Below are 25578 nucleotides of genomic sequence, written 5' to 3' on the forward strand. Positions count from 1 at the left end.
TTCTTTCTTCTGTTGAACACTCAAAAAAATATATATTTTGAAGAATGTTGGTAACCAGACAGTTGCCAGTAGCCATTGACTTCTATAGTAGGAAAGTCAATGTCAATATACTATGGAAGTCAATGTCTAAAGTCAACTCTCTGGTTACCAACATTCTTCAAAATATATTTGTGTGTGTGTGTTCAGCAGAAGAAAGAAAATCATACAGGTTTGGAACAACTTGAGGGTGAGTAAATGATGACAGAATTTTCATTTTGGGGTGAACTATCCCTTTAAAAAAAGAGAAAGACAGACACAGAGAGACGGGGGGGAAAGAAAGTCTGTTGCCCTGTTTTTGTCTAGATCTTTTGTCACAAGCTCTGTCAGCCGTCACAGGAATGAAACATTTTGTGACAGAACAGCACTAATGACAGAGCTCTCTTTGAGGTGATTCCCTCAGTCTTTCTCTCTTCACGTCTGTCAGGTTTCTCTCGCTCTCCCTCCCTCTCTCTCTCTGAAAGCCTGTCAAAACAAACAATAATCACGACAATACATGATATGTGTGTTTTTATTCTGACTGATATCCTAATTATCTGCTGTTCTAATAAACCACAAGCCCAGGTCATGTTTACTGCTTTAAATCCCATGATTGACAGGAGCTGTGTATCTCACTGATTTTTTAGCATGCTATTTTGTACTTCAATCAAACCTGTCACAGCCAAAAAGATACAAGAGTTCTGAGCAAGAAGGAAGGCTTGAACTTTGAATAATGAGACAGCTGTGGACAGATCATTCACAAACATCAGGAAGCACTCAGGAACTGATTTGTTACCTATTGATCCGATTTAGATTTAAAATGTCACAGGTTGCTGTGTACAGACGGTGTGTGTCAGGGTAGTTGAAGAGGCGTCATGATCTCCAGAGCAATTTCCGAATTTCATCATAGCTCTGCCCTTACAATGAGTTTGTTCACACTACCATCTGCTGGTCTCAAGCGGTACCAATTGTGCTGTACGGTGCCGTGCTGGCTGTCAGATTAAAGCAATCTCAGAATCAAGATAAGGATAAGGATGAATGTTAAGTAAGTTTAACCTTCCAAAACTTTTAACCTTACAAGGCACTTTTTGTTTGAAAACTGTCTATACAGACAGCATTACAGTTAGATAGACGGACAAATGATAGATAGACAAACCATAGATAGATAGACAGACAGACAAAGATAAACAGATAGTCTGTCGTCTGTCTATCTATCTATCTATCTATCTATCTATCTATCTATCTATCTATCTATCTATCTATCTATCTATCACCTGTCTATCTATTATCTACAGACAGACAGACAGACAGACAGACAGACAGACAGAGAGACCGATAGACCGATAGATAGATAGATAGATAGATAGATAGATAGATAGATAGATAGATAGATAGATAGATAGATAGATAGATAGATAGATAGATAGATAGATAGATAGATAGATAGATAGATAGATAGATAGATAGATAGATAGATAGATAGATTATTATTATATTATTGATGAGAACTCAACTTAGTCTTTTTCAGTATGTGTGAATCTAATTTATTCCTGAAAGCTGGGTTCTATAGCCTCTCCATCAGTCCATTCTGAGTGTCCATGAGATGGGTCACATGACTGACTTCCGCCCCCCGGATTGCTCTTCTCAAAGTGGACAACACAAATCCTGTAGACCTCCAGCAAAACAATGAGGATGTTCTTGCATGTGAAGAAGATCATCAGCTGGTTCAGAACATTCTCACGTATCATGAGGTACAGACGGTAAATTAGGAAAGGTCCATCCTGCAGACCCACCGTTAGCAGAAGGCTCCAGACTTCACTAGAGCAGCAGGAAACGGTCCAGCCAGCTCGCCCATCCTGGGCGGCCTCTGGATCTGGCTGATCTTCCTCCTGGATCTTGGGGCGGCTTGTCTGGGTAAGAACAAGAGGAAACTGCATCAAGGCCCAGGAGAACAAACTTAGTCCAACAATGATCACGGCCTTTTTGGTCTTCAATTGTGGCTCCTTAAAAGTGTCAAAGATGTCCAGGATATCAGCTCCAAGCCCCACGTAAACCATGAGGAGCTGAGATAGCTGGTCACGTGACATGTCGCCTTTCGGCATCAGCCAGCGGCCCAGAACCAAAACGATCAACATGGTCTGCTCCAGAGCCTCCACCCAGTTCTCAGGATCAAGTTCCGCCAACCCCTGTCTCACACACACAGACACACAAATAGGCTAATCACCATGGTAACAGACCAGACACCGAGAGCACACAGCGAGACTGTGATAATTTGAATGGATGAATCAAAAATGTTGTTAAGATATTATTGTAATACCAGATTAAAAAAAGTTCAAACAGTTTATAAGAAAAAAACGATTGCTTTGACTCATTGGAGTGCCTGAACAAAAGATCCATTGGAGGATTAACTTAATGAAATAAGACAACTGAGATGATATAGTTTCCCTAAAAAGCTTCTCAGTAAAGTCACTGATTAATATTTGCAGCATATTCTTACAAAACATCCTGTGAGCTATCCACCCACCTGAACTCAAGACAAAGAAAATATCACAGTCATCAATAGTAAAAATATTCAGATAAAAAAGCTGCCAGGAGGATATGGAGGTAAAGTCTGAACCTTTAAAAACAGGATCAATGTGTAACAGCATTATATGCAACACATTATAGCCGGGATGTAAAAAAAACAACAATAATTTATATTTTAATACCATGAGCTCTAGTAAGTTACTTTGACAGAGCCTAACAAACCTAGCAACGGTAGTATTTAGGACACATAAAATTTATTCTTAATATTATTATTATTATTACAGCTTATTTCCAACTTAAGAAACTAAGAATATTTGTATTTCCAACAAATACTATGTTTCTATCAATTATCCATCTACTATCTTTTTTCTTAAGATTGTTCTTTAGAAAAGAAAAACAGTATGTGACAAAAGAAGTATGTCCGAATTCACAGTACTCATAAAAGAGTCGTCAAAAAGTACCAGGATGACCTACTTCTTCCGGCAAGATTCTGAAGTGTGCATACGATGGACACTTTACTATCCCAAGAGACCACGGGAGAGGATTTGTGAATGGCATAATACATACGACATGCTATCATTATCATTATATCGCTTATATAATGATAATGATAGCATGTCGTATGTATTATCTGGATTCCACACACTTATACTTTATAGAACATACTTTATTAGAGGTTGTGAAGTAATTACTTATTCAAAATATGTATACCTACTCAAGAGAGTATGCGATTTTGGATGCAGCCTTAGTTTAATTGAGGTAATTTGTTCTGTTCTCTTCTGTTCCCTACCTGTTTGTCACCATAGTTACATATTGATTAGAGTACTAGAGTTCAGGACCCTCATTTAGTCTCTTTTTCTCCTTAGGCTGGACACACACTTGAAGATTTAAAGCTTGATTTTGAGCACGATTTGCACCCCCTTGTGATCCGGGGTCCAAAATACTATCATTGCTAAGTTTGTTAGGCTTGACGCAAGCAACTTTTTGTCCAAAAAATCCTCAATTGTGTGGTGTCGTTACTATTATTTTACTGCTTCCGATCACATCGGAGCCTGCACGATCCCGAATTGTAAATATCAAACATATTTGATATTTCCGACTCTTGATCGGGCTGCCTCTGACGTGATACTTGTGATAGCCAATGAGAGCGAGCAAGCTTCACCAACCGGATGTTGCATGCTTCTATAGCTGAAACTTGGCAGCCACAAACATGCCACGAAAGTGGAGTATTGAGAAAGAACATCACCCATTATCTTTTTTTCTCCTTTGTTAAATAAAAACTCACGCCAGGAGAACCGTCTGACGACGTTGATCATCCTCCATTTGTTTTTCTTCTCAGGTCACATTTGATTTCATTATATTACTACAAACGACAGGTGTGTGTGGTCTCACGGTCTGGACGAATCTTCTAGTGTGTGCATTCGGAGGATTACAATGCTAAAAATTGGTTGAAACTGCCCTTATGTGTGTGGTCTCCCACAGATTTAAAATTGGTTAAGATTTGAAAATTGTCTTGTGTGTCCCAGGCCTTAGTCTTAGTGCTGGTATTAGTCGTGTTTTAGCTGTTGTGTAGCACTGTTTTCTCCTGCGATTCCCAAGTCTTCTGTTGTTGGATTTAAATACAAGTTTCCTTGAATTTCTACTCCGTCTTGTGCTTTGAAACTACACCAAAGTGTGACAATCAAAGCCTGTCACTTTATTTCTAAAACAAAATGTATGGTTTCACAAACAGGGCTTAGATTAAGCCAGGATTAGGCCTTAGTTCAATTTAGGCATTTAAGAAGCTTTAATGAGCATAAGCATAAGCATTTAAATGTCCCTTAGAAAAAACAGTAACACTTTACAATATGGTTGTATTAGTTAACATTAGTTAATGCATTAGTTAACATTAACTAACCATGAACAACACCTCGGTTCAGCATTAGTTAATCTTTGTTAACATTAGTTAATTAAAAAATACAGCTGTTCATGTTAATTCACAGTGCAATAAAGGGGTACTTCAACGCTGGGAAGATGAATGTGTATTTAAACTGGGTCATTTATGTAGTTTTTGAAGTGTATTTTTGAATTTGGTGCCTTTTAGACTGAGAAAAGACAGAACATTTATTTTTGTCTCATGTGGATGAAAGACAACATCTCCCAGAATGCACTTGCTTCGCTGCCCAACCAGGCCACTCCCAAAGTCATGGCCACTGGTCATCACTTACCCACCGTGAAACCGCCCCACCGTCGTTTTGATTTTCATAGTAATAAAATAATTTCGTTCAGTTAGAGAACAGACACTACAATTAAAAACTGAACGTGTCTATTCAATAAAGTGTGAGTGAGCCGATCGAAAGTCACGGCACAGACACAGCAGGAGTCAGATTTCATTCATCACGAGAGCGAAGAGCTGAGGTAAGCGCGGCAGTCATTCTCGGCGCATTTTCAGATCATGCCTATGGAAGCTTAACTTTCATAGGAATTCATTGAAGAGTTGAAACCGAGCCGAGCGGCCGTGCACATTTACATTCTGTGAGCGAGATCCCACCCCTATGGGCGGGTTGAAAACATGCGGAACTAGCTCCTTCTACAGGCTGTAGTCTCTAGCCTCTGACCAAAAAATCCTCCATTGACGCAAAATTACGATATTTGTGCCATCTGAGGATTTTTTCCAGAAATAAAATGCATAATTCTCTTGTCTCAGGGGGATATGAGGGGGGAAAGTACGATAATTTGGATATACTACCGGGTTTCTACTGATACAAAGCTTAATGCTAAATCGCTGAAGTAACCCTTTAACTAATGTTAACAAGATTTGAATAATGCATTAGTAAATGTAGTAAATTTTAAAGTGCAGTTCATTATTAATTCATGTTAACTAATGAACCTTATTGTAAAGTGTTACCGAAAAAACATTACTGATGTGCATTTTGAGACAAAACAATGGCTCAAACATGCAGTTTAGTCTGGGACTAGGGTTAAACCTTATCTGTGAAACCGGGGGAAGATTTTTACTTTTACTTCATTCTTATGAATTTTTTATGCAAAGATTTTTTTTCTTTCTTAAAAAGATTATAATTACTGGACGTGCTTCATACTATATTCAGTCAGATGTTGCAGTGAAGACATTTAAAAATCTGTATCTGACTTTTTCCCCTATAGTCCCTGTCTGATAACGAGTCAGTGTAACAGGGAACCAACATGTTCAGATCCGTGGTGGTGTGATTATTAGTGTGTGGGTTTGTGATTTTTCTACACTTCACACAGGTCAAAGGTGAAACTGAGCTCTCTACCACTCCTAAACTATCAATCTTCAGCATAATTTTTTTTCCTCCCAGATTTACAGACATTTCACAGAAAGCAGTCTGCTTTCCAGGCATGAATCAATTTCCATTCCGAGCATTTTATGTTTATGGCTTTCCCAGAAATATAAGTACTGAAACATCCAACACAGCAGAGAGAGAGCGAGAGATTCTAAGTGATTTTGTTCAAAGCTGAACTTATTTTTACTGGTGAACTCTGAGTTTTATTGTTAACGATTGCTTTCCACCCACCATTGTTAGCGGGATCTGGGAGAAGAATTGTGGGTCAGAGTTTGTGCTCGAGTTGATGGGCAGATTGGACTGTAGGAGGTTCAGTTCCAGGAACCAGACGGATGGAATCACAGTGCTCAGATACAGAAACACCATAGGTGAAAACCTGCAGAAGAGTGGAAGAAACATCACATTAGTGGATGAATACATTAACATTTGCTTATACTTTTACTTTCTACTTATAAAGCCACTAAGTAGTTCTATGTGTGTCAGATGCATCTGATTGGGTGGTAAAGATGGGTCACACTACAGAGCCCAGTGCTGCAGGCACACCAGCCCAACGCAGACTGCAAATTATTCCCATTAGCTATGCAAATCCCTATTGACACAGGCAAGCCTCTCTAAAGAGCACAGAGACTTCAAAGTGTAGTGTGCAGGAGAGAGATAGTATGCATAGAAAAGTAGTACGGCAGAGAAAGAGAGTTAGAAAGGTTCAGATGGAGATCATGGTAGAGTGAAGGGGGAGATGAGAAAGACGAAAAGGGAGGGAGGATGTTCTCAGCAGGACCTCCGTCCATGTCAGTGGGAGGGTAGAGTCTCATTAATACATTTTTCTAGTACAGCAATCTCACTGTACATACTTTTCTTAAAGTCTGACTGAAAGGGACCACGTGCTGCTCTGTGTGAATGCAAAGGTTGCAAAGGCTGTTTTACTCCGTCACTGTGTTGAGAGAAAGGGTTATTATTATCACCCGTCCCCGCAAGACAGACTGAAGTGCCGAGCTTGAAGAAACGAGAATGTAATTTCTCACGTTCTCGTTAGCGTTAATCATGGCACCCTGCTTCTAACCCCTTATGTCTTTTTATACCAGAATGTGGTAAAGTTAACAGTTAACAGATTTTTTTTTCTCTTAGAGTGTCAAGACAATTGGCAAGGCTATTTTTTGCCAAAAACAGCATGTCCTACACAGTCAGTGAAAGAGTCCTTAATACGATAGTTCACCAAAATAAAGAAAAATTCTGTCATTATTTACTCAACCACATGTTGTTCCAAACTAATATTATTTTCTTTCTTCCACAAAAGAGTCAGAGGTCAGAGACCTGAAAAATATGTTTATATCATTCTAAAGTGACTGCCTTTCTGTCAATATTCAACATGTTTGATTTTTGTAGTTACACTACAGCAGGGACGTCACTAGGATTGGAAGACAGGGGGGGGGCTTAGCCCCCAGGGTATTTGTAATTTGCGTTTGCAAAATCTTTGCACTCACATCTAGAGCTACACTTATGTCAACAACCAGTCAAGAAACCAAGATGTTAACAAGTAAAATGTGACAGAAATCCTCTTCATCCATTTCTACTCTGTTAAAGAAAAGTTACTGTAATGTTAGCTTTTAGACACATCAAAGCTGCATGGGGGAATTTACTTAGGCCAGACTTTGCTCCTGATGAGTTACTATAAACAATGAAAATGCTATCTGTCTGCTCATGTACATGATAAAGTAATAGCACACAATATCTAATTCCTCTCTATATAAGTTGTCCACAGAATGCTATTTAATTACACAGAACCGCATGTATTCAACCCATTTGAGCTAAAATACAAATATACAGCTAAACCTAAATTGAGCTAAACCTATACAAATGCCACAGCTGTACAATTTTCACACCCTATACTAAATTTACCCTATAGCCTACAATAGCCTAATGACATAACATTATTTAATATTTGAATCACAGCTTATTGTTTTGACGTCGACAACCCAAGTGCATTTTACCTCAAACTTGTGACTAGTTAACTTTCTAAAGTAGCAATCGCTTTCTCGGGTCGACATTAACACTGACAAAATTATATCCTGAATTAAAAATATTTTTATACCACTTTTTAATGTGTGATTGTGTAAAGGTGTTCACGAGATACCAACCTTTCGCGAACTTGCTAGTTTCAACGTCAAACACTCGCACGGAGGGGATGGGCTGTGTGTGTGTGTGTGTGTGTGTGTGTGTGTATGTGTGTGTGTGGGGCGCGGCGTGCGTGAGTGAGAGACTCAGGGAAAGGAAATGCAGCTGAACGTTATTTGCTCTATGAAAGACATTGATAAAGACGACAGCTAAGGACATTTTAATCTATAATTTTATTTTAGTTAGTTTTGCCAAACACACATTACAGATTTGGTTAGATATATCGTTTTTTTTTTTGTAATGCCTCTGTTTTTTTTTGTTTTTTTTCAGTTAGAGGAACTGTATGTAGGATTGTGGCCAAAACTGGTACTGCAATCACTTTCAAATTACTGTAGAGCAGTGTATTCCCTCTCCCCCTCCTTAGACATTTTTTTATCCAAAAAGTTTGTAGCTGCAGCTGTGGTAACTAGAGCAGAGCTGGCAACCCGGATGCCGAAACACTACTGACTTTGTGATTGGTAGATAGGTGGAGGGTGGCGCTTCAGGCCAAAACACAACATGTCAACATCAACATCAGTTGAGGGCTGCAACTTCACTTTTAAAATGACAATATCCTGGCCGGACTACTGTTGTCAGTGATATAAGTATTTGAAATTAACATGATTTCTTAATGTCTAGTGACATATCAGGGCCATTTTATGATTAATTGAAATACATTTCTTACATACAGTTCCTTTAACGACAACCCACCGAGTTTTAGTTTTTTCGTTCATTTTCGTTAACGATTATAACCTTGGTAACGACGAGAGGAGATGAATCCTCGAGTCCAGGCAGTAACTTGCAGTAGCGCTCCGGTCTGCAACGCTCTGAAACCTGCCACAGTTCACACCAATGCAAGGAGACGCGGTGCATCATCTTGATAGCACAACTCGTACTTCTGTCCAACTTCCGACTTTTCGGCTATTTTTTTGTAGCTGGATATTTATAATTTGTTGCGTCTAAATATGAATGAGGATACAGTTATTGATAAATCAAATTGTTATTGTTGTTCTAATTATCATTTAGGGGGGCTTAGGAACATTTTTGGGTAGCTTCAGCCCCCCTAAAATAGGCCTAATGACGTCCCTGCACTACAGGTCAAAAGTTTTTTTTTTTTCATGCATACTTTTATTCATCAAGGATGCAGTAAATTAATCAAAAGTGGCAGTAAGGACATTTATAATTTTACAAAATATTTCTATTTCACATAAATTCTATTTCTTTTCCACTTTCTTCATCAAAGAATCCTGAAAAAAAAACATGACTTAAAAATAATAAGCAGCATGACTGTTTTTAATATTGATAATAATAAGAAATGCTTCTTAAAAACCAAATCAGCATATTAGAATGATTTCTGAATGATCATGTGACACTGAAGACTGGAGTAATGGCTGCTGAAATTGTAATAATATTTCACAGTATATTTTCTGTATTTTTGATAAAATAAACAGCCATAAGAGACTTCTTTTAACCCCTTAACTGTCACCCCCCTTTTTGAGAATTGAAAATGCACTTAATCCAAACTTAAATGGCTGTAATTCAAGAATGCTTTGGAATATAGACCTAAGTTTTGTTTTAAAGAAGACACTCTGCAGATTATTAAAAAGATGAAAATCTGAAAAAGTTATGGAAGTTTAAATTTACTGTAATTAAAAATACTGTACTCATTTTTTTTTTTACAATTACTATAAAATCAAAGCCATATGTCTAACCAAATTGTTTTCCAAATTTGAAGTTGATATCACCCAGTTCCCATGAGATTTTGTTTAGGCGCTTCCACATCCACATTCCATTGATTTTTAAAAAATGCATTTTCCTGTAACAAATTGCTAAATTTCTGTCCAAATATCCTTTCTATCACAAAACAGTCACCAAATATGGAACCTTGAGACGATATGTGTTTTGTCAAGATTAGAAAAGATTTTGCTCTAAAATAATTTAGAGTGCTGTTTCCATGGTAACGCAACGTCCAATTTCAAAATGGTTTTCACAGGATGAATTGAGTTTGTAAGCTTTTGAATGATACCTATTTTATGATAAATACTCACATATATGATACGAAAAAAGGCGATCAAAAAAAGAGCGCCAAGCAACCCAGGCAGTTAAAGGGGGGGTTAAATGCTGTTTCCTGAGCTTTTTACGCTGGCTTCCCATTCTAAACATACAAAGTTTTTTTTTTTTTTAAAGTTGGATTGTTTGATAGTGTATTTCTGTGCCAAAAATACTCCTTCCGGTTTCTCATAAGTTACGGAAAGTTTTTTTTTGAGTATGGGTCTATCTGTCGTCAGATAGGGCAGAATGTCCTTGTACGGGCCGTACGGGCTCTTCTCCTGGAAGGGCACGCGCGCGACTAGAGCGAGAGAGCAAGCGCTTAAGGGAAGTCATCGGCTGCGCTTCAGTCACAGGACTTCACAATATCAACAATGTCACCAAAGAAGTGTGTTTTTGGTTGTCAGGGCAAGACAACCCTGCACAGCTTCCCAAAGAACCCAGCGTTAATGGGACAGTGGATGGAGTTTGTTTTTCCGGAGCAGCAACAGAGTTGTGCAAGTGTTTACGTTCGTTCCCTGAATTTCGGCGACGATAGTTTATAAAGGTACAGTTCAACTTTTTAGCTTGTCTAATGGTGAAAGATGGAGCGGTCGTGTGTTGGAAGCAGGCGGTGAGTAAAACTGCTTCAAATGTCTTTGTGTTGTTAGCTATCGCTACTATTCCATTGTTTTTCTATATAAACACGCACTAGTCTGACGTGCAAAACCGTTCCGCTTGCTACTGCTTAAATCGCATACAGTCGATAAACCAAATTATGTCCTCATAAACCATGACACACACAAATGTTGTAAAACTCGCGCATGACAAGCCGCCAAGCCAATATATAGGTTATTACAGTACATACCATAGAGACGTCCTCCTGTAGTCGTCGTTGCTGCTTCTCCTGTTCAATTTCAGCCTCTAGATCTGATTCTGGATCATATATGTATGGCTAAATCTGATTGATCTCAATGGTTTATTAGGATAACGTTTTTTTCTCTACATTAAAGGATGTCACAGCTTTCAGACTCTCAACGCAATAGCTACGCGCGCTCGTCATCTATAGTTCCGCCCACACGATACGCCTCCAGCCACTCGTTTTGTTTTCGGAAAAACTCGGTACAGTGTATCTTTCTTTTATAGTATAATAAAACTAAAGACTTTTCGGAGTTATGATACAATACTACTCTAGGTACTCAAGATTGACATGAGATTGACTGAAACTGAGTGTTTCACCCCCCTTTAATATAAAAAAAATCTTAACGACCACAAAGTTTTGAATGGCAGTGTACTGTATTTCTGAAGAAGAAAAAACAGCTAACATCTGTTTCATAAGAGTTACATTTTTAAAATAATACATCGAAAAATGTTGCAACAGATAGAATTCTATTTTACGGCAATATGCAATCTGCAAGAATTTCAGTGATTCATTGTATTATGTCTATGATAGAACTAGCACACAGTAACCTCACCATTTCCATTCTGCATTTCGTGTGTATTTGATTGTGATTGCCATCTCGACCCCAAGCAGTGCCACGCCCGTCAGCAGCAGCCAATAGGAGGGCTCTCCTGTCACCTCCACCACACGCCACACGGTCAGGACGCCATGCACCGCAAACAGGAAGCGACTCAGAAGAGCCAATAAGATGTTCAGAACGCGGCACATTGTACAACCAATGCAGAACTGAAGGACAAATCATTTTTTCAATATGATTCTTTTTTTCCATCTATAACTGGAATATTTAAAATACTACACATGCACCTAAAAAAAAAATTATAGAAGCATTATTCAATTTAGAATTATTTTGAATAAAATCAAGAGTAAGTAAATAAATAAAATACACATCTGACAGTTTCGTATTGAATCAATCAGAATTGTAAACCTTTAAAACCCTGTGTAAACAAATGCTTACAAAATCTATTCTCTATACCAATAAGACAACTTACCTGATCAAGACTTCTTTAAATGTCAATGCAGAAGTATAAAATGATATAACACTGACTTTCAGTGGGTTCAGCAAAAGGATCCAGATTCAAATACCCAAGTGACTTTTAGAAAATATATTCCACTTGTTTTCCCGGCTTACCAAAACAAAAGCTTCTAACATATCCACAACCCTCTGTCTACCCCTAAGTTGGAGGCAGTCCTTTTTAACTGCAAACACAACTTATCCCCCCTGAGGTTTCAGGGACTGTGAGTGGATGTGAATGGGTGTGTGTCTGTGTCTATCTTTTGTAGATAAAAAGCAGTCTTTTGGGAAAGAGTAGGATGGATTGTGTGTGTGTGCCTGAAAGTGTGTTTGTGTGTATTTTGAGGTTATTGTGACTGAACCTGTCACCGATAACACTTCCTGCTGCCGTATGATCATCCATTATGATGTCACCCTTCAGGGCCCCAAGAACAAAGTTATCTCCAATGAGGAGCCAGTCCTTTAGTCTGCATTTTCAGACACATTTTACACATACACACCCTGATTTTCACCATGCCACAGTAGTACCACCCAAAATCATGGGCAGTGATAAGACACCTCCACAGAAAAAACATGGGTAATGCAACCTTTACAACTGCCAAGGGAATTGGTTATTAAGATTTTCTTTAAAGTTTCCCAGATGTGACACAAAGGCTTATTCTGAACACTGTCACAATTCTCAGTCTTCATGTTTTGTATTGTTTAACTGAGTGTACATAGGCTATGTGTTTGTACACTGTAAAAAAAAATCAGGTCTCCAATTGAACATTTTCTAGTGACTGATCACATCTAAATTTTTCAGCTGGCCAAATTGAATTTCTGTGAATTGATGCAATTTAATTAACAGAAATTCAATTTGGCCACCTAAAAAAATTAGATGTGATCAGTCATAGAACATTTTCAATTGGAGACCTGATTTTTTTTTTTACAGTGTAAGTATAATTATGCAATAGTCAAATAAACACAAGTTAATGCTGAGTAACGTACATATTTTTAGACAGTTACTTTGTCTGTTTTTTCTCCATCAACTTGCCCTTTTCAGACTACACGATTTTAGCCCGATTTTGACACAATCCGTTTGATGTGGGGATTAGTAAACGACAATGGCCGTTGGGATGCAAGAATCGATTGTTTTCTCTCATATAGTGTGTGGACGACAACCGACGCCGCGTCAGCGATGCTTCACTAGCATAAGCTACAAAAAGCTCCGTACACAGCTTTCAAACATGTCAAAACGAAAGAGAGACGTGTATTTGGTGCAATGGATGAAAGATTAGTGGAGCTATGGCAGTACTCCTGTCTTTATGATGTTTCCTCGAGGGACTAACGTTATCACTGTCGAACGATAGCAGAGGCGCTTCAACAACCAGTTCTCTTTTGTGGATTTTATACTGTCCTCCAATTCAGGAATGTGTCAAATGTCAGGTTTTCCTTCATTTTGGGGCTTTTATGACGATAAGACATCCAGTGCAAAACATGGTAGCCATTTTATTGTTTGCTTAAGCTCACAACACCTGTCAGTCGATAGTTTATGTGCGCATAATCGTGCGCATAATCTGACGCAGTGACCAGACAAAAATATCATGTAGTCTGAACACGGCATATAATAGTTCCAAACTTGCATGTTTCCAAGCAACACTGGCATTCCCTTCCTGAATGAATAAGTTTTCGAACGAATCGGCTGAATGAATGATTCAATGGCTCACTCACAAACACAGAATTGTTTTATTCTGCGGGAGTCAAATCAAAGATGTAGCTGTCGGTAACTCTGGTGTTCTTTGGATGGGAGCGGGTGGTCTGACAATAGCCCGGCCGCTCGTGACATCCTTTGACAACAGCGTATCTGTGCTTGAACTTGAAGTGAACAAAACTTTCTACAGTGGTGGCGTTCACACAATTCCTCGTTTCCGGCCCTGAGCCTGGCAATATATGTTCTTTGCATCCCATCCACAAGAGCACCTTCGGAGAGAACATTCAGCCTTTGTGGTTGGATTTTGGAGGAGAGACGTTTGATAATGAAACTGTCGTCAGTCAGTGACATTCTGTTCTTGCATGGATGTTAAAAAAAGATTTCAGTAGCTATAGCTAGTAAGCCGAAGTTTTCTTTTATTTGTGTTTTTGGCTGATCATTTGTAGTGACAGATGTCGTATTTAATTTAGCCTATTTTTGTCTGTGACATTTTTTATGGTATTGACAGTATCATGATAAGACAAAAATAAAAAAGCCAACATTTTATATTATAGCCAACATTTTATATTAGTTATCCCAGTCACTCTCTTTCTTTAGGGGAAATTTAAACCTGGAAACAAGGTCTAAATTTAGCGGGATCGGTCAGGTCGGGAAGAAAATCATTCTAAGCAGTAAGCAGATGAACAGAGGGAATTTTAAGCGGGAGCAGGTGGGAGGGTGCGGAATAGAACCTAGCAGGAGCGGGCGGGACAAAACTACTTTTCAACACTCAAATAGATGCTTCCTTGTTTCCTCGCTCCTCCATCCTCCAGCCTGTGACCCGAAAACTGATCAAAGTTAGCCATCTTGAAGGACATCTGAATTTTCTAATGCACCGCTAGGAACGAGGAGCAAGGAAGCTTCCGGAGCTATGAGCGAGGATGCACAGGTGTATCCTATGCAGAAGTCTTTCTTCTCAAAAGACTTGACGCCATATAAATTCTCCTCCCACTCCCAACATCTGTCACACTCATTTTAATTTCACAATCATGTTGTCACAATTCACCAGTGTGAGTGCCCGTGGTTACCACCAGAGGGCACTCCACCCCAGACTGTCACTCCATCAAGGACTACATCTCCCATAATCCTTTGTCCGGACTCATTAGTCCCTCTAGTACAGTACATTAGTACAGTCCCTCACCGGACTGTACGTTCTGCTAACCCAAGATGGCGGCGCGAGTAGTTCGCGAGGCTCCGGGTCTCTCCAGATTCTGCAATTTTGCGGTATTTTTCCTGCTCATCTCGGGTCTGTTCGTTCAGAATAGTTGTGCCTTAACATCGTACACCCGTGGTGAGATTTTGGATATTGGTTTGCGAATTTCCGACAGTTTTATGGACAATCTTCGACTCCTTCCTGAGATCGCTAGAACACCCGAGGCTATGCACTCTGCCCGGCCGGGCGGAAGTGCTCGCAGGCGGCGCCGAGATCGTAAACAAAGGCGGGGAAGACGCGGTGGTCTGAGAGCTAAGCTAAGGCTAAAGCTAAGGCTTACCCCACATCGGCTCTCTTTACCCAGTATTTTCCTTGCCAATGTACGGTCGCTAGTGAACAAAATGGAGGAGATTCGACTCAGCATCACACACAGCAAGAAACTTTTGAACTGTAACGTCCTAATCTTCACGGAAACCTGGCTAAACGGCGGAATACCGGACACCGCTATTGAGCTAGCGGGATGCCACACGCTCCGGGCGAATAGAACATTAGATGGCTCCGGTAAGACCAGAGGTGGTGGATTGTGCATTTACATTAACAAAGCCTGGTGCACAAACTCTGCTATTGTTGGGAGTCATTGTTCAGCTAACCTGGAGTTTCTCATGGTTAAATGTAGACCGTTTTATCTGCCGCGAGAGTTCACTTCCACCATTATAACTGCAGCCTATATTCCACCCGATGCTGATGCCAAGCTTGCTATGAAAGAACTTCACGCAGCCATCAGTAAACAACAGACTGATCACCCGGAAGCTGCTTTTATTGTTGCAGGTGACTTTAATCATTCAAACTTAAAGTCAGTGCTACCCAAGTTTCACCAGCATGTTTCCTGCCACACCAGAGGAAACAAAACCTTAGACCACGTGTACACAAACATGGCGGGAGCTTACGTTGCGACACCCCTCCCCCACCTGGGACAGTCAGACCACATCTCTTTGTTCCTCATCCCCAAATATTCACCCCTCATCAACCGTGTGAAGCCATCAGTGAAGACCATCAAGGTGTGGCCTGCGGGGGTTGATTCCACACTCCAGGAAAGGTTTCTACACACAGACTGGAGTATGTTTGCTTCTCAAGCCACCAGTGGCGCTCACACGGACATTGACTCATTCACTTCCTCTGTATTGGATCATATCAATACCACCATTGACAGTGTTACAACCCAGAAACAGATCACCACATACCCAAATCAGAAGCCATGGATGAACAGGGAAGTGCGACTCCTGCTGAAGTCACGCAATACTGCCTTCAGATCAGGAGATGCACAAGCCTACAGCGCATCCAGAGCAAACCTGAAGAGGGGCATCAAAAAGGCCAAGCACTGCTACAAGCTAAAGATAGAGGGTCACTTTTCCAACTCTGACCCTCGACGCATGTGGCAGGGCATCCAGGCCATCAGTGACTACAAACCCACCCACTCCACCCCCGCAGCCACTGATGTCAACTTCCTGAACGAGCTAAATCACTTTTACGCTCGTTTTGAAAGAGACAACAGAGAAACTGCCACCAAGCTCAAACCCTCAGCTGACCCACCAATCACACTCTCCTCCACAGATGTCTGCAAGTCACTGAGCCGGATCAGCGCGCACAAGGCTGCTGGACCAGACAACATCCCTGGTCGTGTTCTCAGGGCATGTGCGGAGCAGCTCGCTGAGGTTTTTACAGACATTTTCAACCTGTCTCTTGCCCAAGCAGCTGTACCTTCATGCTTTAAACGCACGTCCATTGTGCCAGTGCCAAAACACTCTAACCCGAGGTGCCCTAATGACTACCGCCCTGTAGCACTCACACCCATCGTCATGAAGTGCTTTGAGCGGCTGGTCCTGGAACACCTAAAAGACTCTCTACCATCCACATTGGACTCACACCAGTTTGCCTACCGCAGCAATAGGAGCACAGAGGATGCCGTTTCCATGGCACTGCACTCTGTGCTCACTCACCTGGACAATAAGAACACTTACGCACGCATGCTGTTTGTTGACTTCAGCTCAGCATTCAACACTGTCATCCCAACCAAGTTAATAGCCAAACTTGGAGACCTGGGCATCAATACCTCAATGTGCAACTGGATTTTGGACTTCCTAACTGACAGACCCCAGAATGTTCGTTCAGGATCCACCTGCTCCACATCCATCACACTCAACACTGGTGTACCACAGGGCTGTGTGCTAAGTCCGTTTCTCTACTCCCTCTTCACCGCCGACTGCAAGCCTGTGTATGGATCTAATTCTATCGTCAAGTTTGCGGACGACACAACGGTGATTGGTCTCATCAGCAACAACGATGAGACTGCCTATAGGGAGGAGATCCAGCACCTGGCCACATGGTGCGCTGATAATAACCTGCTCCTCAACACCACCAAAACGAAGGAGCTCATCGTGGACTTCAGGAAGGAGTCAAGAGGCACACACGACACCATCCACATCAATGGAATGGCTGTTGAACGTGTCTCCAGTTTCAAGTTCCTGGGGATCCACATCTCGGCGGACATGTCGTGGACGACCAACACCTCCAGCCTGGTCAAGAAGGCTCACCAGCGCCTCTTCTTCCTGAGGACACTGAGGAAGAATCAGCTCTCCTCGGCTATCCTGGTGAACTTCTATCGCTGCGCAATAGAAAGCATCCTGACCAACTGTGTGGCAGTGTGGTATGGGAGCTGCTCTGTTGCGGAGCGCAAGGCACTGCAGCGGGTGGTGAAAACTGCCCAGCGCATCACAGGGACTCCACTGCCTGCCATCGAACACATCCAGAGGAAACGCTGTCTGCATCGAGCTCGCAGCATCCTCAAGGACTCCTCTCACCCAGCCCACAGACTGTTTTCTCTCCTGCCCTCCGGCAGGCGTTTCAGGATCCACCGGACCAGGACCAGCAGACTTAAGAACAGTTTTTTCCCCAGAGCTGTCTCCTTACTGAACTCAAACCCCCGCTGATCCACTCCCCTCATATACTGATAACTCTCCTACCTCACATCCACCTTCACTTTGTTATTTGCACTACCGACTCTTTATTACAGTAACAACTGTTTACTTATTCATTTTGCACTACCACACCGTAACTGGATTATGCTCATTTGCACTGCCGACTGTTATTTACAGTACCTACTGTTTACATTTGTATTTTGCACCGTACTTCTAACTGTAATATGCAATCACTTCCACTGCACTTTTACACTTTTTTTCGGATAGCTTCTGTCCATAATTTATTGCACTACCTTAATCCACTGCCATATTCCTCATTTTAGCCTAACATATCATTGTATACCTCTATCTGTAAAATTCTGTTTATAGTAATAGCCATCTGTATATTATATTATATTCATAGTACATATCCACCTGTAAATTATGTTTATAGTATTAACCATCTGTATATTATTCACTGTACATATTCACCTGTAAATTCTGTTTATAGTAATAACCATCTCTCTATTTATAGACATATTTATATATACTCAGTACATATCCATGTCCTGCACTTATGCAAACGTTGTATATCCTGCACTTGCTGCTATTGCACTTCTGGTTAGACCTAAACTGCATTTCGTTGCCTTGTACTTGTACTTGTGTAATGACAATAAAGTTGAATCTAATCTAATCTAATCTAATTAGCACTGTTTACACCTGTGTCTCATTTCCCTGTTCACGTCACCCTATATAAGCCTGGTTATCTCAGTCATTCATTGCGAAGTCTTGTTAGTTGTATCACTACATTTCTGAGCGTTTTCCCTGGTTTCTTGTCTCTTGGTTTTGGATTACTTGCCTGTTCCGTACCCTTTTGCCTGTCTTGTTTTTTTGTTTGTTTGGACTGCTTGCCTGTGTATGACCTTTTGCCTGTTTTTGACTACGATTGTGGATTACCCTTCAATAAAGCTGCATTTGGATCCTCAACCTTTGAGTCTCAGAGCAGTACATTACAGAAGACTTCGACTTCCAAGCATGGATCCAGCAGTATGTCTTGTCTGTCAGCGCCAAGGAACTCACTCACTCGAGGACCACATCAGAGACTTTCTGAACATTGCAAACATCACCAACCTCTCTGACTTTATGTTGATTGACTTATTTTGCCATTGACTCAATAAATCGTTACAAACCAAACTTGTCCGTGATTGTCCTCGAGGGTCCCTGAGTGAGTTCCTTGATTATGCCCTTCAGGAAAGTGGCTCTGCATTCACTGTGGGAGTCGCAGAGGACGAATGTAGTCCCATCATGGCCGCCATTCCAGAGCCTCATCCTGTCCTGGTCTCCGTCCAGACCCCAGTGACATTTCCTGTTTCGAGTCCTGACATGGCCGGGAGGGCTGTGCTGGGGTATTATGTGGTGGTGGTCTTGCATGCATGGGAGGAGCACAGGGTTTCCTTCAGAACTTCGGAGGTTAGCAGCCCGCGGTCATCCTGGAGGAGTTTCCAAAGCTGCCGAGGTGCATTGCCTTGCCATGGCCAGCCACTGACCAGCGTCCAGAGAGGGCTCCAGCCACTGACCAGCGTCCAGAAAGGGCTCCAGCCACTGACCAGCGTCCAGAGAGGGCAGGGCCGGCTCTAGCTCTTTGGTTGCCCTAGGCGAGATTGAGTTTTGCCCCCCCCCCCCTTAATTGTTAAGCCCACCGGCAACTATAGTTGCCAGTGTATAGTTGTCATTTTCCTTCTGTAAGTATTTTTCTAGATATTATCCATGTTTTATATCTTAATGACACACAAGCAGACAACCAAATAAAGGATTTCAAGAAGAAAAAAAAAGTATTAACTTCCTTCCTGTCACATCCTTCCTGAAAGCAGTTATTTTGAGTTAGATGCTAAATGTTCTCCTCTTATCCATATTTGACATTGAAGGGGTGCATACGACATATTTGCCCACCGGCAACTATAGTTGCCACACATTCAAATACGATTTTCAAGAAAAAATTCAAAAACCTGGGGAAAATAAATGCAGAACATGCCATTCAGAAAAAAGTTGGGCACAAATGGGTTAAGTATTTATAAAAACTATATAAACAAAAATGCTCCTATAGTTACTCCAATACTTAAAAAGCTAATTATGACTTAAATGATACACTCTAATAAATTGCACATACAAAAATGCTACAAAGAACGTTGGAGGATATTTAACAAATTATGACTCAAACTATGGATGAACAAACAAAAATGCTTTTATAGTCACTCCAACAGTTAATCAAGAAAATTAAGACTTGAAGGATCAACTGCAATAAATTGGTCATACACAAATGCTAGAAAGAATGTTCAAGGATATTTACCAAATATTAACTCCATAAACTGTGCAAAAACTTAAGCACCTGTAAAGACACTTAAGCAAATTATGACCCATAAACTGGATTAACTATACCCTCTACAAACAAAAGTGCTATTATGGATACACTGTACTTACCACTACAAAAATTAAAATATATAAGTTCTTGTAGCTCTATCCCTATCTTAAATAATAAAAGATGAACAGTTGTTTATGGCATTTCTATTCACCTTCAAAATTGACGCAGCATTAAAAATTGGCTCGTCTGGATTTCCTTATTGTCATTGAAATGCGTAGTAATATGTAGATAGCTAGCTAGTTATAGCTTAGCGACAGCAATAAAACGTCCAATGCTGTCCAATATTAGTTGATAATATCGATAATACGAAGTAAATTTATTTTGTTTGACACCTTTATGGCTGAGATGAGAAGACTTACCTCTATACTGGGCTTTCTTTTGATCGTCTGCCTTTCTCTCTTTCCGTCCCTGTGCACTCGAGGGTTTAGACCACATTTTTGAAGAACGCGCCAGTGCTGAGTTAGTGCACTTGCCTGACCTAACGCCTGAACGCCTGTGCTCGACAATACTCACCATCAATTCAATCTAATAATCAGGTTAAGTAATTAAACGTGCGGCTGAGGGGGCGCCCAAGGATGATCCTGTTTAATAAACATTATGTTTTATTTCGCTTGTTCTAATTCTATGCTTAATGGGAAGTAAGTTTAAGGGCGCCACTACAGGGCGCCTGGCTGCGCCCCCAACACATTTGTCGCCCTAGGCAACCGCCTAGCTCGCCTATAGCAAACGCCGGCCCTGAGAGAGGGCTCCAGCCACTGACCAGCGTCCAGAGAGGGCTCCGGCCACTGACCAGCGTCCAGAGAGGGCTCCGGCCACTGACCAGCATCCAGAGAGGGCTCCGACCCCTGTTACGAGTCCAGAGAGGACTTCGACCCCTGTCACGAGTCCAGAGAGGACTCCGACCCCTGTCACGAGTCCAGAGAGAAGGAGTGATGAGATAGTTAGCAGACTATCATCACTCAATGGCTGGTTGTCTAAGTGGTGTCTGCAAAATAACATAGGGTTCATAGACAATTGGAAAAGTTTTTGGGGCAGACCTGACCTGTTGAAGAAGGATGGCATCCATCCCTCTTGGGGTGGTGCCGCTCTTCTCTCTAGTAATCTGGCACATAGTCTTAGAGCTAAACCTTGACTCACTAGGGCCCAGGTCAGGAAGCAGACAAACTGGCTAAACCGACCGTCTGCTAGCTGTCTCACGTTACCGGAGTCAGATAAATCCCAGCACATAGAGACTCTTTCACCTAGATATTATCATATAGAGACTGTGTCTGTTCCCCGAATTAGTAAATACAAAAAAACATCAAAACCATTCAACAGTAAAAATTTAATTGACGTCCAACAAATAAACAAAATATATAATACAGATGAACAATTGATAAAGCTTGGGTTGCTGAATATTAGATCCCTTTCCCCAAAAGCGCTTATTGTTAATGATATTATTACAGATAATAATCTAGATGTGCTCTGTTTGACAGAAACCTGGCTAAAACCTGACGACTACATTACCTTAAATGAGTCCACCCCCCAAGATTATTGTTATAAACATGAGCCGCGTCTGAAAGGTAAAGGGGGAGGGGTCGCTGTAATTTATAATAATATCTTCAGTATTACTCAGAAGTCTAGTTTCAAATATAATTCCTTCGAAGTTTTGGTGCTTTATGTAACGCTATGTAGTGTACATGATAAAACCCGTTCAACATTTGTGTTAGCTACTGTATACAGGCCACCTGGGCATAATACAGACTTTATCAAAGAATTTGCTGATTTTCTATCAGAGTTAGTACTGGCCGTAGATAAAGTACTAATTGTTGGTGATTTTAATATCCATGTTGACAACAGAAAAGACGTATTGGGATTAGCATTTAAAGACACACTAAACTCTATTGGAGTTAGGCAACACGTGTCAGGAGCCACTCATCGCCATAATCATACTTTAGACCTAATATTGTCACATGGAATAAATGTTGATACCGTTGAAATTCTGCAGCAGAGCGATGACATCTCAGATCATTACTTAGTATCATGTATACTTAATTTAGCTAAGGTTGCAAAGCCGCCCCCTCGCTTTAAAAATGGCAGGACAATCACTGCCGCTACTAAAGATTGCTTTTTAAATAATCTCCCTCATCAGTATCATCTGCTCAGCATCCCAGATAGTATAGAAGAACTCGATGTTGCAACAGAAACTATTGACTCTCTCTTTTGCAGTACTTTAGACACAGTTGCTCCTCTGCGCTTAAAGAAGATTAAAGAAAATAGTCCAACGCCGTGGTACAACGAGCACACCCGGGCCCTTAAAACAGCAGCCAGAAAAATGGAGCGCAGCTGGAAGAAAACAAAATTAGAGGTATTTCGTAATTCGTGGAAAGAGCACATGATCACATACAGAAAGGCTGTAAAAACTGCTAGATCTGCTTATTTCTCAACTCTCTTGGAAGAAAACAAACACAACCCAAGGTATTTATTCGATACAGTGGCTAAATTAACCAAAAATAAAGCTTCAACTTCTGATGATTGTAAACAGCACAGCAGTAATGACTTTATGAACTTCTTCACATGTAAGATTGATAATATTAGGAAAAAATTTTTAACCATGCAGCCATCTAATACAGCATCACATCAGACAGAGCATTGTAGTGTCACTGAGGAAAAATTACACTCATTCACTGCTATAGGAGAAGAAGAATTGGCTAAACTCGTTAAATCATCAAAATCGACAACATGTATGCTCGACCCTATACCAACTAGGCTATTAAAAGAGATGCTACCAGAGGTCATAGATCCTCTTCTTAATATCATTAATTCATCTTTGTCATTAGGATATGTACCGAAAACTTTTAAGTTGGCAATTATTAAACCACTTATTAAAAAACCGCAACTTGATCCTACAGATTTAGTCAATTATAGACCAATCTCAAATCTACCCTTTCTGTCAAAAATACTTGAAAAGGCAGTGTCTTCACAATTATGTTCCTTTTTAGAAAGAAATGGTATCTGTGAGGATTTCCAGTCAGGATTTAGACCGTATCATAGCACTGAGACTGCTCTCGTCAGAGTTACAAATGATTTGCTCTTATCATCCGATCGTGGCTGTATCTCTCTATTAGTGTTACTCGATCTTAGCGCTGCATTTGATACTATCGACCACAACATTCTTTTGAATAGACTCGAAAATTATGTAGGTATTAGTGGAATTGCATTATCATGGTTTAAATCATACCTATGCGACCGTTATCAGTTTGTAGTAGTAAATGAAGATATGTCACACCGATCGCAAGTTCAGTATGGAGTACCGCAAGGCTCAGTGCTAGGACCGCTACTCTTCACCCTGTACATGCTACCACTGGGAGATATCATTAGGAAGCATGGCGTTAGTTTTCATTGTTATGCTGACGATACTCAGCTCTATATTTCTTCACGCCCTAAAGAAATTTACCAATTCACAAGATTAACGGAATGCATAGCTGATATAAAACATTGGATGACTGGTAATTTCCTGCAACTCAATTCAGAAAAAACTGAATTTTTAATTATTGGACAAAAAAGCTCCACAAGTAGTAACCTAGAATACTGTCTAACACTTGATGGCTGTTCTGTCAAGTCCTCGTCGTCAGTGAGGAACCTGGGTGTGCTCTTTGATACCAATCTTTCGTTTGAAAGCCACGTTTCTAGCATCTGTAAAACTGCTTTCTACCATCTTAAAAATATATCTAAATTACGGCACATGCTCTCAATGCAAAATGCTGAACAGTTAGTTCATGCGTTCATGACCTCAAGGTTAGATTATTGTAATGCTCTACTGGGTGGTTGCCCTGCTCGCTTAATAAATAAACTCCAGCTGGTCCAAAACGCAGCAGCTCGAGTTCTTACTAGAACCAGGAAGTATGACCATATTAGCCCAGTTCTGTCAACACTGCACTGGCTGCCTATTAAACATCGCATAAATTTTAAAATCTTACTTATTACTTACAAAGCACTAAATGGTTTAGCTCCCCACTACTTGAGCGAGCTCTTAACATATTATACTCCATCACGTCTACTGCGGTCTCAAAATTCTGGCCAGTTGATCATACCGAGAATATCCAAATCAACTGCAGGCAGTCGATCGTTTTCCTATTTAGCACCTAAACTCTGGAACAGTCTTCCTAACATTGTTCGGGAAGCAGACACACTCTGTCAGTTTAAATCTAGACTAAAAACACATCTCTTTACTGTGGCATACACATAAAACACTTTTTCAATGAAATGATTGTTAGGCTGCATTAACTAGGTCAGCCGGAACCGGGAACACTTCCCATAACACCTGATGTACTCGTTACATCATCAGAAGAATGGCATCTACGCTAATGTTAGTCTCTCTGTTTTATCCCGAGGTTTACTGCAGTCAGCTGGATCCGGGCCGTATCCAGATCAGATGGTGGACCTGCGCCCAGAGAAGACCAACACAGGACCCCGAAGTGTCTGGGAGACCGTGATTAGACTCCCCCTGAAACTGCCTCATCGACACGGCATCTCAATAAACCCGTCTCCTGCGTGTTGCCTCCGATCATTCGAATATTGCACTTTAATAATTATTTAATCAACATCATCCTCAATAAACCCGTCTCCAGCATGTTGCCCCCGGTCCCTCGAATATTCTGATCTATTATGACCTCCGAGCTGTAAAACTGCCAGAATAATAATAATAATAATAATTCGCTGTTTGTTAATTGGCCAGAGGAGAACTGGCACCCCGACTGAGCCTGGTTTCTCCCAAGGTTTATTTTTCTCCATTAGGTCACCTAATGGGGTTTTGGTTTCCTTGCCACTGTTGCCTCTAGCTTGGCGTGCTCAGTTGGGGACACTAAATTTTTCAACTAAACATCGAAATACATCTAAATAATAAACTAAATTAACCATTTAAACTAAATTACTGATCAAATTATTAATCTAAAGCCCACACTGTCACTGTATGATACTTGAAATTTTTCCAGAATGGCTATACAGCTGAATAAAATTATGCTGCATTATTTTCCTGTTTAACACTGTAAAGCTGCTTTGAAACAATCTACATTGTTAAAAGCGCTATATAAATAAAGTTGACTTGACTTGACTTGAGAGAGGATTCCGACCCAGAGAGGGCTCTGACCCCTGTCACAAGTCCAGAGAGGACTTCGACCCCTGTCACAAGTCCAGAGAGGACTCCGACCCAGAGAGGGCTCCGACCCCTGTCTCGAGTCCAGAGAGGGCTCCAGCCACTGACCAGCATCCAGAGAGGGCTCCGACCCCTGTCACGAGTCCAGAGAGGACTCCGACCCCTGTCACGAATCCAGAGAGGACTCCGTC

General features: G+C 40.9%; 1 protein-coding gene across 1 annotated transcript; it reads right to left on the reverse strand.

The window, feature by feature from the left end:
• Positions 1-531: 531 nt before the first annotated feature.
• Positions 532-11694, reverse strand: LOC307132673 (transmembrane protein 26; the record flags this gene model as incomplete). The annotated part of the gene is made up of 3 exons (XM_079827140.1): positions 532-2201; positions 6078-6222; positions 11501-11694. The coding sequence occupies 3 exons, from the start codon at positions 11692-11694 to the stop codon at positions 1560-1562; spliced, it is 981 nt and encodes a 326-aa protein (XP_079683266.1). The 3' UTR covers positions 532-1559.
• Between the last annotated feature and the right edge of the window lie 13884 nt (positions 11695-25578).

The sequence above is a fragment of the Gobio gobio genome (assembly GCF_949357685.1).
Source record: "Gobio gobio genome assembly, chromosome: 10".
NCBI lineage: Eukaryota > Metazoa > Chordata > Actinopteri > Cypriniformes > Gobionidae > Gobio > Gobio gobio.